The 20,783-nt window shown below is 37.9% G+C and overlaps 1 protein-coding gene across 3 annotated transcripts in view; it reads right to left on the bottom strand.

Annotated features, from left to right (window-relative positions):
• Positions 1-2,371: 2,371 nt before the first annotated feature.
• The window catches only part of MTRR (5-methyltetrahydrofolate-homocysteine methyltransferase reductase), a 31,321-nt gene continuing 12,909 nt past the window's right edge, over positions 2,372-20,783 (bottom strand). For all 3 annotated transcript variants that reach the window (XM_078004602.1, XM_078004603.1, XM_015139722.3), the window contains exons 6-15: positions 19,545-19,667; positions 17,659-17,812; positions 16,701-16,789; positions 14,201-14,381; positions 12,095-12,137; positions 10,594-10,780; positions 7,671-7,789; positions 6,568-6,660; positions 6,277-6,459; positions 2,372-3,593 (exon numbers count right to left, since the gene is read on the bottom strand). In XM_078004602.1, the coding sequence (XP_077860728.1) occupies positions 3,449-3,593; positions 6,277-6,459; positions 6,568-6,660; positions 7,671-7,789; positions 10,594-10,780; positions 12,095-12,137; positions 14,201-14,381; positions 16,701-16,789; positions 17,659-17,812; positions 19,545-19,667 (1,317 nt within the window). In that variant the 3' untranslated portion in view covers positions 2,372-3,448. The remainder of the gene's footprint in view (positions 3,594-6,276; positions 6,460-6,567; positions 6,661-7,670; positions 7,790-10,593; positions 10,781-12,094; positions 12,138-14,200; positions 14,382-16,700; positions 16,790-17,658; positions 17,813-19,544; positions 19,668-20,783) is intronic.

The following is a 20,783-nucleotide window of genomic DNA, read 5'->3' as shown; positions in this document are numbered from 1 at the left end:
GACCTCCCCATTTGTCTTCTGTAGTCATCACTTACTAGTTTCCCCCTTTGTCACTCTGCTCAATACCCGATGCCCTCCTTGCTGTTCCAACTTGCCTGGCAGTTCTGTCACAGGTGTTTGAACTAGAGTGACTCCATCTTGAATAGGGTCAGGACAAAATGAGGCTGAGGCCTGCTGGGCTGCATTCCCAGGAGGTTAGGCATTCTTAATCGCAGGATGGAAGGTCAGTGCGATTGGTATCACAAGATACAGGTTGTAAAGACCCTGCCGATAAAACAGGATGCTGGAAATAAGCCAGCCAAAACTTGCCAAAATCAAGATGGCAACAAGTGACCTCTGGTAGTCCTTACTGCTCATCATACGCTAATTATAATGGATTAGCAGCACCATGACAGTTTACAAATGCCCTGGCAACATCCAGAAGTTACCCTATAAGGTCTAAAACTGGGAGGAACCCTTAGTTCTAAGGAAATCCCCACTTCTTCTTGGGAAAACTCATGAATAATCCACCCTAGCATATTATCAAGAAATAACCGCAAAAATAGCCAACCAGCAGCCCTCGGGGCTGCTCTATGGAGCTGCCATTCTTTTGTTTCTTTACTTCTCTAATAATTTATGGACTCGCCCCAAATTCTTCCTTGTAAGAGATTCAAGAATTCTCTCGGGGTCTGGATTAAGACACATTTCCTGCAACCATTCTATCTCAGGGCCTTCGTTCTGACTTTTCCCTCCACAAGATACTCATGATGGCTGGCTCCTTTGTCTTTTTCAAGTTTTTACCTTCAGAGACTCCCTATAAAGTCACCCCAACCCTCCAAGACTGCAGGCCACACATCCTGTTTACTCTTGACTTGTCATCCTCCATAGCCCTTATCACCTTCTCAGACCCCATGCAATTCACGGATTATTTTATGTCTCTCCTCAACGTGATGTAAAGCTCCCTGAAAACAAAGGTGTTTTAACTATTTTGGTCACTGGGTACACAGTACTTTGTGAAATAGATGAATGAATCCTCCCCCGGGTATTGTTTCACCTGAATTCCATGTGTACATTTAATAATTTAAGCTATGAATCATCTGCACATGTTTAAAATGTTTCATTGTGGCCTTGGTGGGTTTTTTCGTAGTTCTTTTTATTACATTAGTCAGCGAACAAGGCTTTATGGGATTTGTTGAGTTTTCCTTTATGGCTTAGTTCATGGTCAATGTTTTAAAATGGTTCAAGAGTATTTGAAATCAACAAGGGTGCCCAGTTTGTTGGGTGTGGCATATATTATCATATAGTTTGCTGTGAAATCCAAATGCTTTTTATTTTTTATCTGGTAGTGTATGACTCAATAGAACAATTGTTTCAGTTTAAAGTGTAACTCACTTTAGAATAACCCACAAACACTGTAAGTCTGAACCACAGAACGGAACCGTCTAGGTGCAGTGAGCGTTCTAATCAGAAGTCACATTGCAGAACTGCCTACCACAAGCTCTTTTGTTAATTTTATCACTGATCCGTATGAAGACTGGCTATTAAAAATAATGAGTGCAATAGTGGCTTGTTAGAATAACAGGTTAGAACTGCTAACTTCTCCCCACCCCTACATAAACAAGGTTAAAGACTTTATCTAGCAAGGCCCTAGGCTGGTGCCTGAGGCTTACCTCTGAAATAGTATGTCCAGTCACTAGGTTAGAGGATGGTTCATGGTAAGGACAAAATTTCGCCCCTGGAGTAGTCACCTCCACGTTGTCACGCACCTTGAGTAAACTCTTCCTGCAAGACGTGGTGGAGTGCCTAAAGAGACAGCTGGAACTTCATTAAGCTTAGAAACTAGGTTAGTACAACTGTTTTGTGCCCGATGACTAATAAATCACAGATACTAAGATAATACATTTAAAAAATGATAAACGTTATCTGTATATACAGCAGCATTTATAACGAAATGTATTTTCACTATCACTGGCTGGTAAGGCTGCAGGGAGCAGCTGAACGATACCCACCTAAAACATAGATAATCTAGCAGTTTCTAGACATAACTTGGATGCTGTGTATAAATAAATTGGCTTAGGTCAGTTTCCAACACCAAGTTATGATTGACTATTTGTCAGTTTCTTTTTATAGATAAAAGTTTTGGGTCATGTAATTATAGATATTATTGGTAGGTGGACACAAGTTCTTGATTGTTGTATCTTATTAATAAGGAATATTGTCTCTTTTAATGTTTTCACCTTAAGTATATCTTGGCTGATACATACAACTTACACATATAATTATGCATGTTACACAGTACTTGCTTAGTATATGTTCCTATCCCATATTTTTAGATTGGCTTCTATTATAAAATATATAATAATGAAGAGAAGAGATTAAACAGCCACAAAAATTTACATTTTAAGATTATGCCATTTCTTTCAGATCTTTATTTCTCAAAAGGATCAAAAACCTTCAACAGAAATTTTTTAAATGCCAAGCTATCAAATAAAAATACAATATATACTAGAACAGTGGAAAAAGGTTATCATAATCCTTTGTTATTTTGTTTTGTTTGGGCAAATTATAACAGAGAATTAGACACTGGGAATCTAAAAATACAAGGATACTCCTCAAGTCAGTATTTTAGGTACAGGACACAGCTCGAGTGGTATCAAGATAAAGAATGTGGGAAAACCCAAAACTGTGCCAAGCAGCAGAAATAAAAGAAGTTTGAAAAGAGAAGAAAAAGGCTGTATCTTTTTACTAAACTATGTACGTTCTGGTACCTGTAAATTGAATGTAAATGTTCCCAAATTCTGAAATTGTGACTTAAAAAAAAGTAATGGTGATAGATAAATCATATGTCAGAGTGAAATTTTAAAATACATTTCATATTTCCAGCATCATGAAAATAAATCCCTTTGTAGGCAATTATCCTAAAATATTTTTTATCAGAAATACAGCTTTAGTAACAAATAACCATTTGATAGTTATATAAACATGTAACAGATGTGCTCTACATGTGTAATTTAAGTACATTAATATGAGCATTCTTTACGGGTATACATCATACAAAAATAAATCATTTTCATATTTTTTTAAATGTTGGCACTGTAAATTCACACGAATGAGCTACTCAGTCTCCCTATTTCAGGAAGCCTTTGCATGCAAGGACAGAGTCTCTGTGAAGTTCTCCGGGAAGTCAAGGAGGCACTGATGGGGACTGAAGGCGGCCTCAGCTCAGGAGAGCCCACAGGCAACAGGGCAGTTCGGGGAGAGTCACAGGCACAGGAAGGGCATAGATGGAAGACGTGTAAAATCAAATCAGGAAGTTTTGTTATCTTGTTAAATAATCCAATCCCCACTCCATCTCCTCCAAGAAATGCTAAAAGAAAATTTTCTTTTGAAAATTTAAAGTCCTGGCACTAGTAAAACTGACTTCTAGTACTTTCAGTCAAAAAAGCTTAATTCTCTTTAATTTCTGGTTTTATGACCAAATATCCTGAAGATAGCGTTTATCTTCTTTTAAAGTGGCCAGGGTTTTCATTGCTTCTAGTTTTTCAACTCCAATCTCTTTGCTTATTATTTCCACAAGGGCATCATGTACATCCTTGGCCATATTCTTAGCATCTCTAAAAAAGAAAATAAGATGATTGTTTACAAGCAGGCATTTTTACTAAATCCTCCTTAATTCACAAGTCTAATTCCCTTTGACTGTACCACCATAGTTCTTCCCTCCCTCTTCTTGGAACATCTCACACAGACCTCCCAGCCTCACTCATGCCCAGGCCAGGCCTTCATCTACGGTGACTGTTGTAGGAGGCAGAGCTGACCACACGATTCTACAGATCCCAGTCCTCCACAGGCTCCAGGTCCCGACAGTAGGCCAACAATTTCCTAGGTGTCAGAGAAGCATCTGAGGCCCCGCCTGGTTCCGGCCCACCTGCTGGCTCGTCTCTCATTCCCTGCCTTCAACTCTCAAAGCACACAGTAGACTCGTACTCCTGAAGGGAACCAGATCTCTTGCACACTTCTAGGTCTTTATGCACATACAATTAGTAACAGACACCTTTATTGAGGACTTAGTATGTGCCAGGTCCTTTTGAAGTGCTTCTACCTCTTAACTCTTCAGTTTACAAGACAGGGGAGGTACCCCTCCTGGGTGCTCTTGCAGTGCTCTATGGAACACTTCTGACGTTAGAAACGTCTGTTTATGTGCAGCTTTCTCACCAGGGAGTAAGTTGTTTGAGGGTAGGAAGTGTAACTCACTTATCCTCTGATACAGTCTGGATGTGTGCCCTCTCCAGATCTTTATATTAAAATGTGGTTCCCAGCGTTAGAAGTGGGGCTTGGCGGGAGGCGTCTGGGTCATGGGGGTGGATCCCTCATGAACGGCTTGTTGCTATGCTCGCTGTAATGAGTAAGTTCTCCCTCTGCGTTCCTGAGAGATCTGGCTGAGAGTGTGGCACCTCTCCCTACCTCTTGCTTCCTCTCTTGCCATGTGAGGTGCCTGCTCCCCCTTTGCCTTCTGTCAGAGTGGAAGCTTCCTGGGGTCTTCACCAGAAGCAGGTGCTGGCACCATGTTTCCTATACAGCCTAAACCATGAGCCCATTAAATCTTTTTTCTTTCGTCTCAGGTATTCCTCTATAGCAACACAAAAACCGATACATCCTCGTATCTATCGACATCTGAATGTGCCCAAGCACTCAGCCAGCACTTGGGTGTTTGCTGAATGAAGCAAAGTGTCAGACAAGATTCCACTATGTTAGGAACTGAAAATGTCCTGGCGCCTCACAGTGACATTTCTTGAGAGGTGTCTGTGGTGGCCGTCTCACCTTTCTCAAGAGGCTCTCCCATCCGCTTCTCCCAGGAACTTATACCCCACGAGCCTGCTCCGCTGTCTTCTCCCTTGACACATCAGCAGTACAGGCTCCCTCCCTGAGACAGCACCCTCTTGGCTTTGGGACAATTTTGCTTCTTTGGTGGCTGTTCCTTCTGTCTACTTCATTCCCGCTTCCCTGATAGGCCGTCAATGTTCAAGTGACCCAGAGTTTCCTTCTGAGCCCTCTGACCACTGCTATTAATGCTTCCAAGTGCATTTCACCAATGTGAAAAGTAAAGCACCAATGATTGGGAGGAGTTATTTCTGGAATAATGTTTTAAAAGAGTCTGGACATTTAAGATATTCTCCAAGTTCTCAATTACCAGTTATCTGTGATCTGTACAATTAACTCTGCCTCTACTATTTAGAGGTGCATCTCTAAAACTCTGTATTTGACCACCGATGGCACTGTCCTCGCCAAACAAAATGCAGACTAAATACTTCATTAAAAGCTAAGGAAAATGTAAACCAAAACAATGTCTAGAATTTTTGCCCTTTATCGACCTAAAGCAATGTTTTTCAATTAGGAGTCAAAATCTATTGAAAGGACATGAAATCAACTTAGTAGCCAAAGCTAGCTTTTAAAGCGAACTAAATAAAATGGAAGAGAAATGATCAGAATGTGTTATAAAAACTAAACAGAAAATGTTAAGTTTTGTTTCATGAAACTTGTTTCAATTGTATTTATACATATGTTCTGGGTCAGGATGCCAGTATTTTGTCTTCTGCATTACAGTTGAAAAAAACAAAAGAACCTGACTCAGAGAATGTGTTGAATCCCAGGAATGTATTTGGATGAAAAAGTGAATTTCTTACTTCAAAAATTCTTTTTCACTAGCAGAAATTTTTTGAGTCTCATTAAAATAAGCAAATAAGTGTTAAACAATTTTTCTACGGCAATTATGGGTTTCTGTAACAGATTTTGCCTCAGAAAGTAGATCAAGTTTAGTAACACAGAATGTTTCTGGATTTTTGTGAACTTTATCACCACGAATTATGCCTAGAAGAGAAAGAATCCTAGTATCCACATTCTCAGGGTCAAAATCATACTTTTTCTTTCTTAGTTATTAACAGTTCATAACAGCACAAATCACCTATTCTTATATACAACAAAATCAATCTGGAGATTTCAATTCACATGATTAATGTTGTAACATGAGTGTAATTTTCAGAGGCGAAAAACAGGTATGTAAATGGTACCAAGAATGTACAATGTAAGCATTAACTTTCACCACTATTTACCTGATAATAACAACTTCTGGGCTAGTAAATATGTCAAAATCATTTCAGAACTGTTATTTCTATTCCTGTACTTAAGAATCAAATGTCTTATCCCTACATATCTAGATTATTGGCTTCTCAGTCCTTTGTTTCTTCTACAGACATCACCAATGGCCCTCTCCTACCCGACTTAGGCACGATAACGACTCACCCACACACATAAATACAGCCGTTCTCGTGGAGGAGGATTCTCACCACCTCCTGGCCATGAAGCTGGATGTTGTCTTGCACATACTTTGCTGTGGCTTCCTCCTCCCCAACAGGAGCATCTCTTGAGAAGGAAACCTTTAGATGAGTTAAGATTCCATGCTTAAGGAAATGTCTGAGCTCTTTTCTGAAATATAATATATAATGGATCACTAAAAGGTTGTCAAGTTGAAAAACTCTGAGAATTAGAATTGTACACTCAGTGGTTGAGTACAATACTGGGATTGTACAATACCTGAATAGATAATCCCTATCCTTATGCCTGCAGCCAAAAAACAACCACACTGCTCCAAAATTTCCATCTGGGTGTTGTTCTTGGAGTTTCTCTCTAAGTAGGAAAAAAAAAAGTTTAGGTGTGTGATATAAGGAATATGTAAAACCAATCTCTTTCATTAGGAACTATCACCAACAAACTCAGACAGATTTGTAAAATCCACCTCTGCAGTTGAACATTCAGTCATTTAATTAGCGTTTTACTCTCCACAGGCTGTCATGGCCACTCCAGCAGGCACCACGCTAGGCAAGTGTGTGGAGAAGCGGCTACATACGACGTACACAAAATGAGGACAATTCAAAGTATCACACTGTGAGATCCAGAGAGAGTTCTACACTCAATAATATTAATGGCAATTTTATGAATAAACGAACTCTTACTATGGAAAAGTGGCACAGGGCTGTGAAAGGTAGAATGTGTCAAGTGTCGATGAGATGATGAACACACTGATGAGACAGAGACAGCTGTGATGACGCTTTTGCTTCCTTAAGGAAAAACTGAAAACGAAGTAAAATCACTGTCCAAAGGACAGGACTCTACTGAGGACTAGTACCCAAGACTTGCGCATTAGTTCTCAAATATAAGCAGAAGTACAATTTTATTTTACTTATTTCATATCAAATAATTCTGTTCTGATATAAAGTTACACTTATATTCTGTTGAAAATTACTGATGTTTGAGTTTAATGTTGAAACTTTTACTATAATTGGATCTGTTACTACCAATTTTATCCAATTAAGGGATAGATACAACAGCTGCATATCATCACAGTACGAAGGTAGGCCCAATATTTGTCCCCAACCACATATGCTATAAATCACACTGTAGCTGAGAAAGGAAATACTAAAAGTGCCACAGTTAAAAAAGGAAGTTCTAGTACAAAGCAAAATCTCTACTACATTGTGTGTTTCCTTTTCCCATGCTGACAAATGTTATCACACACTGAATAATAATTTTTTATATAAAAATTTTACAATCAAAGTCCAATTATCCTAAAAACGACTAAAGAATTCAAAACGGTTCCTCAGGAATATATTTTCCCATTAGCCAAAAAAAGAACATACCTATGTTGTAGGAACCCAATAAACGGTGCTATGCCAGTTCCTGGCCCCACCATTATGATGGGGATTGAGGGATCATTTGGTAAGTGGAAATAATTTGCTGTTCGAGGAGAGATGGATATCTGAAATATTAAACCAAATGTGGTAAGCATGAAAGAAAACCTAGGAAAGAGTATATAACCAACACGATCTTTGCTAAACAAATCAGAAAGGGAAAATTCCCATCAAAGAAACATCACTAAATAGCAGCATTAGATTTTACTGAAACCATGAGAAAGAGTTTGTCTTGCAAATTTTTCTTTTCTATTGAAATAAAAAATGTTTTAAAAAATGATAGGCATTGTGTCTTTGAGGTGGAACACTAAATAGACAATGATCAAATCATGTTTCTTGGTCCATGGATAAGATCTGCTTTCTGGTGGGCAGACAACAGTATGTATTATGGAGAAAGGTATCCTAAATATGAAGACAATAAAGATTAGCATCACGATGAGGTTGAAAAATTTTAAATAAAAGTCAGGCACCTTAAAAAGAAATTAAGGGGCTGCTCCAAATATTCTAGAGAATGGTGCTGTATTTGCTATTCCGGGTCCAATACTACCCAGAATTATTTTTGTCATAACTAAATAAATCACATAACTAACAAAATCTTTTTGTTAAAATTTCAAAATATATTTCTGAATCAATCTGAGTATGTTTCACTTCCAGTTTCACTGACATATGCAAAAGTCATAGTGAGTGGTACCGAGGTTTAAGAATGACAGGATTCCCCTCCACCTTGCCTGGTGGTGTAATTGTATACATTTTAACTTTTAACTCAAGGACAACTGTAGAAGTAATGAAGAGCCTGAACACCATACCTTTTAAATGAAGGAATGGCAGAGCTGTGTCTCATTATTGCTCTTACTTGGGAATGAAACTAGTTAACATTACATTTGCCTTATTCGCTTCATTCATTTAACAGATTTACTGAAAGTATTCACTATGACAGACATTAGGGATACAGAAATGAACAAAACAACACCCCTGTCTTTATGGAACTGACATTCTAGTGAGAGAAAAAGAAAATAAACATACACATTACCACGTATATCCACAGAATGATGGGTAATGACTTCCTAATGTCTTAGGAAGCAAAATGACACAGGGTAAGGAAATGATGGGTGTGGCAATGAGCTTGTAATTCAAACACCAATGCCAAAGAAGGCCCATGTCTACAGTGAGACCTTTGATCACGATGTGAATCAAGCTAGTTAGCCATGCCACAGCATATTCCTGGCAGAAAAGACAACACATGTGCAAAGGTCCTGTGACAACAGCACACTTTCTATGTTTTGGGGCTCTCTTCCTCGAAGGCTGTGGTGCTGCTTCACTTGGGGGTCTATGTGGAGAGAGTATCACGGCAGCTGGGAAGAGGAGAGACAATCTATGCCACACCCACAGGCTTAGTGCTCCTGCTTAGATGTGGCAGATGTCCTTCACACAGCCAGGCTGAACACCAGTGGCAGGGTTAATCTGTGAACAACTGTACTATCTGCCGTAGTAGGGCAGGGCATGTGACAGGTCTTGCAAAGGTCAACATTCTCTATAATTTGTAATAAAACATGGCACAAGCACAGGGAATTTCAGATAGTTTTAAACTATATCCTTCACATCTGCACTTCTACTGCATATAGATTGGACAGTCAATACAAATCTGTTAAAATGCGGAAGGAAGGAGGAAGACAGGGAGGGAGAAAAGGAGGAGTAGGTGAAAGGCACCCATGCTTAGTGTTTATGATACGTGATGGACACACATTGTTTTTAACGTTCTGGAGATCATCTGCTATCTTTATACAATCACCATGTGACATATACTTGTATATCAGTACTATAATACTTCTTCTCAAAAAAGAAAGTTTCTATAAGGTTTCTAGTATTTTGATGTATAATGAATATACGATGTATAGTGAACACAGTAAAGCGCCTCTCTGTTCCAGGCAGCAGACTGGAAAAATAACACGTTAAAGGGCAGCTTCAAGCAGCAATCATCCCTCATCCTCTCAAGTATATCCCAGGAAGTCCTAATTCCCCCTAAGGTCTATGAACATTTCGCCTCTAATAACTTAAAGAAACCAAACTCGTCCTAAGACAACATTCCAAGTGAATCACTGATTTCTTCATTACCATGAAGAAAGAGGACTTCATGATAAAGCCTGAAATGTTGCTTTATTTCAACCATTCTTGTGGACAACTTTAAACTGTTCCCTACACACATGGTCTCGAAATTCTGCTGAGTGCCATATCAAAACATAAAAACAGGTGTCACTAAGTCCAGGTGTAAAGTGTCCACAATCTGTTGAGAAAATCACATAACCTTTTACTCCTAGGTGTGGTAAAAGTATTTACTGAATTTGTGCCATTCTCAATAATGGCACAAATTCAGATGTCAGACGCCACAGATAACAAAAGGAGAGAAACAGGGATGTGGGAATCCTACTAGCCAAAACTGGACAATATAAAATTAATCCTTAGTTGCCCTCAGACTCCCATTGTAAAACTACTTATTTGAGAGGCAGTATACACCTTAAACATAAAATGAGACTGTCTCTCATCACCCCCCTTAAATACTTCTAGACTCTTCTCCACCCCTCCCTAGGCCGATGTACAAAGAATATCAACATAAAAGGTCCTCTTTTCCATGAATAGGACAAGCTAAGACCGTACTATATAAAATTCATGCTTGACATATTCAGAAAATACACACACTAGTTAGAGAGTAAATGGAAGTAAACAGTTTCTGCTCTTGCAATAGAGATTTTAAAATTCAAGAACAGCATAAATGTTCTTATGATAGTAATGAATGATGTGGGTGAGAAATAGTTTTTTTCTAATCAAACAAAGAGTATGAGTTAACAATGTTGAGGTGAAGGTACTAATTTCTTACCTTAGGAGCCACGGCTTTCCTGCTGTCTTCATGGGATGCATATGTGTTTGGCTGAAGAACGGAAGCAACCAACAAGGCCAGCCAGCCTGTGCACACTCCCTTCCGCAGAACCTCTGTTGGGGCAGTAGACAGAAATTCCACAACGTTGAAGACAAAATGGAGCTTCCCTGGGTGAAATAAACTTGAGCTGCAAAGATACACAGACAAGTTTTGAACTCGGTATCAGTACGACTACACACATGGGTCAAACCAATCCTTTTTTCACTCAGTTTAGAAATATTTCCTTATAGGCTCTAACCTACCTTCCAAATCCTCATAGAGGAAAGCTATCATTATATAATTAAAAACTTCCCCCAACCCTCACACCCTATATTTTGTGTTATTCAAGAAAGTTTCCAATTTTATTTGCTTGCACTAGGACTAGATGAGATTTATAAAAAGTAATATGCCCTAAGGATCTTCATGTAAAAGACTCATTCAGTCAATATTATAAAGACATTTTACCATGTGAAGAAATGGGGATAAATTCTAACAAATATCCATACATTATCTACCGGTAAGATCACAAAACTTGCAAGTGACTGAAGTATACACCCAGAAAAGAGAAAACTAAAAATTCAAAGTAAAAACATCTTTAAAAGACATCCCTACAAAAACAGATTTCTTTTCACATTACAGGGTATATAATGCGAAAGAACTTGAGTTCATTCTTAATTCCTTTTTCAACCAAAAGAATGGCGCACTTTCTTGTATTATTATTAATGAAAGGCAAAACAGAGAGCCAGACGGGAAAACGGCAGAGGCTATGCAATGGAACGAAGGCCAGAGGGAGAATGCTACAAGTCAGTGCTCATCAAATGTTTTTTTGTTATTGTTTTTTGAGACGGGGTCTCACTCTGTTGCCCAGGCTCAAGTGCAGTGGCACGATCTCAGCTCACTGCAATCTCCACCTCCCAGGTTCACGCTACTCTCCCACCTCAGCCTCCCGAGTAGCTGGCGCCCGCCAACACGGCCGGCTAATTTTGTTTTTGTATTTTTAGTACAGACGGGGTTTCACAGTGTTAGCCAGGATAGTCTTCATCTCCTGACCTTGTGATCTGCCAGCCTCAGCCTCCCAAAGTGCTGGGATTACAGGCATGAGCCACCATACCCAGCCTCATCAAATGTTTTATAGTGGAACTTTTCTGTCTCCCCTACCTTCTGCTGCCATTCAGTGACGGGGGCTGGGCACACGAACAGAGGAAGCACGTGGAGGAGCCTGAGACTCCTAAGTGGGCAAACAGTGCTGGGCCGTCAGGAGCCACCCAAGACGTTAAATTCTATGAAGTCCCAGAGGACAGGAGCTCTGTGATTCTTCTTCTGCTTTATTATGCCTGGTACTGTCTTCCATAAATCAGCTAAGTTTTCACTGAATAAATTAGTAAATCTAAGGATTTGGAAGTCTGAGTGCCAAAAGATTTTGGACAATGATGCTATATATTATGTGAATGAATATTAGTACCTTGCACATGAATATGGTCTGGGTTGGAGTTTAGGAAGATGTTCTAGAAAAAAATAAAAACAAGCAATTATTAATTCACTACTACTGAAAATAACCTTACCTAAAAAATAAAAAATCCACATCTTATTTAGAATACTCAAAATAAATCATGTTCTAGTTTTAAATCATAGTTAAGAGCATGTATAAATTCTTTGTGTTCAAGTAAAATATTACTATTTTTTTCAATTCGTAAAGTTAAAAACGAGGTAAGACGCATTTCCTTACTCTTGTCAGTATTTCTATCCAAATGCTAAATTTTGAAAGCAAAGGCTCCTAGGAATGGGTCCATGAGGTGGCTTCAGAGGCGAGGAGTCAGCAAACTCTTACTAGGTATGTGCAGTTTTCTGCAGGGAGGTGTCCAGTTTTCAGATTTAAAATAAAGTCATGATCCCAAAAGATTAAAGGCTACTCTTTCAAGAATTACTAAAAATACTTAGGCTTGAAGATTTTCCATCTTACATTTAAAATAATTAAAGTGTTTGGTTTTTAAAAATCATAAAAAAAACTCAGTGATTTCAAAACACACAGGTATTCTTTCAAAAGCAGGTTAAATAATCTGTATTTAAATATTGAACTATACACTAATAAACTTCGAAATGTTTTATGTTTTGGTATGTTTTATTTTTAGCAGTTACTTAACTGAAAATCTGAAAAGGTCTATGTATAATGGCTTAGAGTTTTAAACATCAAAATAAGGTTTAGTAGGGTGTTCGACTTAATATTAAGCTTTAGATATTTTAATTTTTCTTAAGAAAATTAGAAAATAATATAATTTTTTATAAGTCCCAATGACTTTAATTTTTTTATATAACTATGTAATATGTGGTATTGTTACAAACATTCTAAAAGGTAACAAAAAATCTACGAAAAGAATTGAAATAAAATAGTATATGATAAGAGAACTTTCCACTACTACTTAGAACTCCCCATCCTGTGTTCTGTCATCCTAATCCTGCTGATGGTTCCAAAGACTTCACTGGAGAGGGTGAGAGGGCCAGCCTAGGACAGGATGGCGAGAAGAGCGGCCTCATTCAGCAACATGGTCTTACCATTTTGGGGAGGTCCTAAGTGGAAAGAACACTAAGAAAAAGGAGGAGAAATCAGGCCCTGACTTGCAGAGGAGGGTGCCTTTAATTGTACTGGGCATCGAAAAGGATCTTGCTGGTCTAAGAGTAAAAAGGACAATACACATTTTGGTGTCACCAAAGAAAAATGCAAATGTTAAAGGCATGACAACTTACCACTACGGGAAAGGAGATGACAAAATTATAAGCACAGGAAAGTAATAAAGGCTTTGAAGTCCTATAAAGCACCCAGTCTTCACCCCAGTAAGCATTTTCAATCCCTTCCTGAGAGCCACAGAGAGGCCCCCTGGACATCGACTGCTCAGGGAAAACGCTTAGGTCTCTTCTGTTGGAGTATGAGGACTAAAGAGTCACTCTGGGCAAAAAAATGGGTTACCTTTCATCTGAAATGGGATGGTTCTCTGCCTGGCAGTACCATGAATATGTCGACTTGCACTGGTACGACACAGGCCCCTTTTGCTCTTGAAGGACCCTCGATCTGGACTGGCTCAGATGGGGGCATTTCTGCATTCTGCACACAGCACAGACTGCATCAACCTCTATCAATTCAGTATGATGTTCATTAGCTTTGAAAAAGGTAACTTTTTAATAGAAAGCTCATTTTTAGACATTTGGCTAAACAACCTTTCTGAAAAAAGTTAAATTAGAAAAGATGCTCAATTCTGAGGCAAAAAAAGAGAATAACAAGTGACTCTATTAAGAGATAAAATGATAGTGACACTGCTGGAAGGAAAAAAAAGAAAAACCAAAAGTTTGGAAGGGGAATTGTGTGACTTCTGGAAGGGCACACAGATGTCACAGCACCCTGAGAACAAGATACAAGATGTTTACTTACCAATCACCACCATTCATTTAGATGTATTCTTTATGCATAGAATATAAAGGGTAAGACAAGAGCAGCAAATTTTCTTTACTACAGAAAGGTGGCCCGCCTGTCAGTGCACGAACAGCCACCACGGTGCTTGTGAAAGCAACTACTCACCAAGCAGGAGACTGAGCGGTGGCTGGCAAGAAGGGAAAGCGAGGAGGAGATCCAACAAGCAGGCGCAGGCATCTCGTACAAAGCGGCTATAATCGGCTGCCCCTTGTTTACTGCACAGCTCCTGCAGCCTGCGCTTTTCAGCACTGTCACTGGTATAGTCCACAAGGGCTCGCAAAAATGCCTACAAAAAGGAGCCCGCCTTAAATTATGACATAATTTGTGGGTAGAGCTATTAGAATACTCAGTTCAGTGTCTGCCTGGGGATGCGCCCAATTACCCAAGAAAAAAATGAGAAAGCCACTAGGAGCTATTGTCAGGAGGAGGGAATTTAATTTACCATTTGCTTTAATGTTGACCTGTTAGAAAAATTTCACAATGTAAATAAATAAATAAAAATAATAAAATTCTGAATCCCAATTTTCAAAGTCTAAACTCCTGAACAAAACATCAAACTTGCTAATAAGAATTTTTTTTTTATTTTCAAGCAATTACAAGCTATTAATTACATGCATACATAGCTTATTTCTCAAGGGCTCCTTAGGAACAAAGCACTTCAGTTATTATTCGCATCAAATGTTATGTGAAATGCTAATGGGTACTGCTACTTTAAATTCCATGGCTCAAGACGATTGTGTCCTGGACTTCCTTAACAGGGAGGACAAAATCACTGTTCCCAAAGGAGTCACAGGTTTCCAAAGGTTTAGCTGAAGAATCTCTGTCTAAAACACCAAGACACTAACAAATTACACCAAATGCCAAACTCAGTGTTGAACAAAAACAAGGACTCAGGAAACGCTGCTGAATGGACGCCCCAAATCTCTGCTTAGACTTTTTGGAAGATAATAAAAAAATCTACCAATAACAGTTTGTAAATTCTAAAGCCAATACAATCTTCTAAATTAAAAGCTAAAACAGTGACAATTTTAAATCCTTTAACATACTTTTTTCACTTTAGAACTACGAAAACTTTATGGTACTAAAACAGGAAATACTGCACTGTTTTTGGAGAGCAAGCTGACAAACCTGACAAACATTGTTACAATTTAAAATGTAAATATTTTTAAAACAGCAATTCTACTCCAAGGAATTTGTTTTACAAATATACTTCAAGTAAGTGTCCAAAAATTAATACAAAAAAGTTTGCCTTTCTTTTTTAATAGTGAGAAAGCGAAAATGACTCAATTGCCCATAATTATATCAACAAATAATGGTGTATCCATAGTATCCATTAAAACTCTTTCCATCCTGAAATATACAGATTCTTGATTTAAGTTAAAAAGGTAAGTTATAGAACAGCACATACAATATGGATCCCCATATTTTCCTCAGGAAAGCAAAATTCAAGTGTTAACTCTGAGGGTTTGATTATAAAATACTTTGGTTTCCTAGGTTATTTCTGTATCCAGAATTTTTCCAATGAGCATACTATTTTTGGAAAAAAAAAAACCCAGATATACATATATATACACACAAATATATACACACACATATATACACACACACATACATACACACACACACTTTACACATATTTTAAAAGCAGTAGAGCTGAACCAAAATTGTGACTTAATCGGTAAGCTTTCATCACAGTAAATTAATTCTAAATTTACTCAAATTACATCTCAAGTTGATTACCAGGAAAGGAAGATAGAAAAATATATATATATACATATATGTGTGTGTGTATATATATATTTAGAGACAGCTGAGCCTCTCTCTAAAGTAGTTTACTCATCCAAGACTAGAAATGCGATAAACACATTAATAAATGACACAAAAACCACACTGGGGAGATGGTGGCCTAATTACAACACTCTCTATGCTCACTGATGATACAAGTGTGGCAAGGGACATGTGAAAAATTTTAGCCATTAATGGCCACTTCAGGGAACTGGTGAGAAGAAATCAGTTACAAGTAGTTTTAAAAAAACAGTTCCTGGTACAATACTGACATCTAGTGGATTGTTCTACCTCCAAGTTCATCTAAAAATTGATTATTACCTACCAAAACCCTTCCATTTTTCCTGAAGCATTCTGTTACAGCAATAAATAGTTACATAGTATTACACAAAGGAGATCTTAACAACTGTAGGAAGTTGCAAGTGGTGGTGGTGGGGAATCCTAAGCTCTCATTAGCTTTCTGTCACCAATTACAGCAGCAGCAGCAAGGTGTAGCTGGGTAACACAAGGTCAACTGCAGTCACCTCCATCACTGTGGAATGTGCTACACAGTTAATGACTAGTAAAAATAAGACTAAGAAAAAGCCCTATTTAAACAACTTCATTTCAAACAAAAATTTAAATGCAAATACAACATAAAAAGATTTGTATATGATAGTTATGATGATAGCACACACCTGTGAGAACTAATATTAAAAACATGCTATCAAGATCTTATTTTTTAAGACTGCAAAGGACAGATTCTAAATTTGTTTAATCAATCCTAAACAAAGCTAAGCATATTTTAAAATAGTTACCTGAAGAAGAGAGAAAAAAATACCTTTTTAGGAATTGCTCGGATTTCAAGACACCAGGTAAAAATGAACTGGAGAGAACATCTCGCAGGTATATGCTGGGGTAAGGCAGCTCCTTTCCAGGTAAAGACGAGAAAGGGGTTCATGACATAGAAGATAAAGAATAAAATGTTTTACACATTCCCCAAAACACAATTACTGTAGTACTTTACAGCACATCAAAGTGCAATACGACTTGTGGCAATGTTTATTCAGTCAAAAAAATTCCCCAAAATGAATACAGTGAAAAAAACTCCACCTTACAAAAAAATAAAAATAAAAGACTATAAATTCAAGATAGGCCATATAAAAGAAAGGAAAATTATTTAAAATTAAGAAACAAAAAGCTAAAAAGATAGCAGTACTCCATTAGCATTATTACTCTCAAAAAATCAATTTAGGACTAATTCAAGATTCTAAGTAAATATTTATTTTTCAAAGTATAAATATTTTATACAATAAAATAAATATTTTATTTATTTATAAAATAAATTTATAAAATAAAATAAATTTTAAAATATTTATAAAATAAATTTATTTATTAATAAATAAATTTATAAAATAAATAAATAAATAAAAGCAATTATTTTATACAATAAATGAGCAAAAACAAACATACTATGAGAAGTAAACATAATAGGAAAAGAATTTTTTTAAAAAAACCTAGGCCAATGCTTCTCAAAAACTACATTTACGCTCATTTTTCATGTCCACAAATGTCCAATAATCAGAACATCCATTATCTTCTTATTCAGTGTAATTAACATGAAAGTTAAGAAACTAGCAATACCAGTGTATGCCTATGTTCCCGGACCCTGATGCACAGCTGAGCCCCAGGCATCTGTGCGGCCACCACACAGGACACTGAACCTTAGAGCCACACTCTCACCACCAGCTCCAGTCACTGGCCCACAACACCCTAACGTCACAGCAGCAGGGCTGTACCTTTCTTCTTTGTGTCTGTCTTTATTTTCAAAAGGACATAGTGCTCTCTTTTATCTTCAAGCTGCAATCTTTGGAGTAGGCTTTGTACTTCAGAATCACTGTTAGGACAGATTACGCTGAAGGCATCTCCAGGCTGATAGGAAAAATCTGTTTTCTAGAAAAGAGCCAAAATGAAAAAAAAAAAAAAAAAAACCCATTATATGTGTTACATAGTTTAAGCTATAGGGTAACAAAAATGTAGTTTTCAATATTATGATTTTAATACATGAACTCAGAAAGAAAATAGAATTTCAAAAAAAAACCCCAAAAAACACGATTTTAAAAAGTAAGCCCAACTAACCAAATAAACATACTTTCATTATTAGCAGTTACTATCAAAAAGAAATCTGGCAGTTATCCAGTGTTTTGCCTTTTACCATTGCATACTTAAAGAACGGAAGTCAGACCTTCCTTGTTCTCTACAAAGTAAGGTCCTATGGAGTTTTCAATAACCTGTATAAATATAAAAATCCCTCGTATAAAAACATACATGTACACATACATGAAAACATACATTATGACCAAAAGAAATTAATGATGATCAAAAGCATTGGTTTTCAATTTTCTTCTCCTTACTTCACTCTTTTCCTTTTGGGGACAGGAAAGGGTACTTTATTTCCTTAAGTTTAAAACATTACACCATCTGGCTTGATACTGGCTATGAGCAAACATGGGCTGAAAAAGCCACCACTTCCCAAGTCAAGTCTATTACTAGGCCCATTGCCTCTAAGCCCTAGAGTGGTACAGATGCAGGCTACGGCTCTGGGAAGGAGCCTCTCACAATGACACAAGCTCACATTTCTTGCCAGCAAGGGTGACAGACTGGATTAAGCACAGACCAACCCTTGCCTCTTTATGACAAAAATGTAAAATACCAGAACAAAAAATATTTTGGTGTACATAGTACTAATATTTATAGATGCAAAACCGTTTAGTTTTGACACATTATATTTGTTTTTTTCTGTTAGGAAGTTCAATTAAATCTACAGACTGCCTTAATGTGCCCTTGCTTTTCTGAAAGAACCCAGTTAACCTCTCAAGACTTTGACAAAATAAAGGGTTGAGCTAAATGACTTTGAAGAGGTACTCAAGCACTTATTTTAGGATTGTCGATCAGTTTCTTAACCTAAGGTCAATGGATTCCAGCAGGGTGTGCAGGGTGGGCAGGGGGCCCATGGACGGGGTGCATAGAGACACATCTCAGTCTAAAACTGTATGTAAATGTTTCTATATACAGTGGGCCCTCCATATCCTCAGGTTCTCCATCCTCAGAATCAACCAACCCTGGATGGAAAATATTTGGGAGGAAAAAAACAATAAAAAATAACAGTAAAAATAATGTAAACTTAAAAATACAGTATAGCAACTACTTACATTGTGGTTACTGTAAGTAATCGACAGATGACTTAAAGTATAGGGGAGGATGTGCACAGATTACATATAAATACTATAACATTTTATATAAGGGGTTTGAGCTTTGAGGATCTGGATATCTGAAAGGGATCCTGGAACAAATCCTTCAAAGATACTAAGGGACAAGTGTAATCATTTTTCGGTAGACCTCTTGTTATATAACCAAGCACCACGCAGCTCAGCGCACGTAACCAAGCACCACGCGGCTCAGCGTACTAACCAAGCACCACGCGGCTCAGCGTACTTAACCAAGCACCATGCGGCTCAGCGTACCTAACCAAGCACCACGCGGCTCAGCGTAGGCAACCAAGCACCACCCGGCTCAGCGTACGTAACCAAGCACCATGCGGCTCAGCGTATGTAACCAAGCACCACACGTCTTTCTGCACATCTTGACAATATTACTGTGCTGAGAAATAAATTTTGCAACTTACTGAAATGTCCAATTCTACCAGCAGAGTGGTTTTGATGGCATCGTTCGTAGTAAGTTGAACTGCCTTTGAAATTGGAACTTGAAAAATTGGATCTGCTGAAGTCACAGATGCTTGGCTTTCCTCCTTTAGAAACAAATGGGACAAAATGTAAGTGCAATTTTCAATTATACCCTTCTTTCGCTTAGTGACTATGCAAGATCCATAGGGACTTACAAAATCTCCTGGCTACTTAGTATTCATTTCCAAGGTAAATGAGTGCAGACATATGGAGCTAGCTTTTCAGAAGAGAAGCTTGATTCTATTTCAAACACTTTATCTATTAGACATTAGAATTTCTGAAACACACTTAGAAAATACAAAATACTGGCATTTTCACATAAAGATCTAGTAGTTTTCCTAATAAACTATGTACAGGGAAACAGTATGTATGCAAATGTTTCAGGAAGGAGAGGAGATCTTAAAGGATGTGAAAGATGTTTAAGAATGCAACGTGTGAAAGATGTTTAAGAATGTATGTGTGTGTGTAGATGGTCACAGGAACCCCCTAGTGTGGGGTAATGCTGTTCATACGGCTGCTGAAATATGGCTTGTGAAATATGGCTAGTGTCACTAAGAAACAGAATTAATTTTAACAAATGTTCATTAATTTAAATTTAAGTAGCTATATGTGGCTAGCAGCTCTTGTACCAGATATAGTAGGTCTTGGAAAACTGCAAAAAATCCCAATTCTTTATAATACTCCCTACTCCTTTTCTATATTCCTAAGTTTAAAAACAAAATATTTTAACAGTACTAGTCAATTAATCATGGATAAGTGGCTATATGGGAAAGCTGGGATGAAGGTCAGTTCTGGGTGTCTGGGGTGTGGGGGTACTGAGATGTACCCCTAAGAAGACTGCCTTCTGCAAAGGCTATGGCAGTGCTGATAATGACAATCTCTGCCACCTGCAAGAACCACTTCAGCATTCTCACGTCACACCTTGCCCCTGCCCACACCTCCTTTCAGAGGCAGCCCACATCCAATGTCTAATCAATGACTACAAAGGTCCAGCCTCTTTGTTCCAACTCAGGACAACTCTGAAGACCCACCAGCTCCAGAGAACCCTGTGGGATTGGCTGAGGCCTTTGCTGAGACTGCACAGCAGCTCAGCTTCTTTCTGTGCCCAATCCTGCTTCCATCCCTCCGTGCCCAAAGATGATGCTGTCAAGAGGATGCCCTAAAAACATCTCATTGTTTGA

Source organism: Macaca mulatta, chromosome 6 (assembly GCF_049350105.2).
Source record: "Macaca mulatta isolate MMU2019108-1 chromosome 6, T2T-MMU8v2.0, whole genome shotgun sequence".
Lineage (NCBI taxonomy): Eukaryota > Metazoa > Chordata > Mammalia > Primates > Cercopithecidae > Macaca > Macaca mulatta.
Note: the sequence above shows the minus strand (reverse complement) of the source record. Positions and strands in the feature narration are given on the sequence as shown.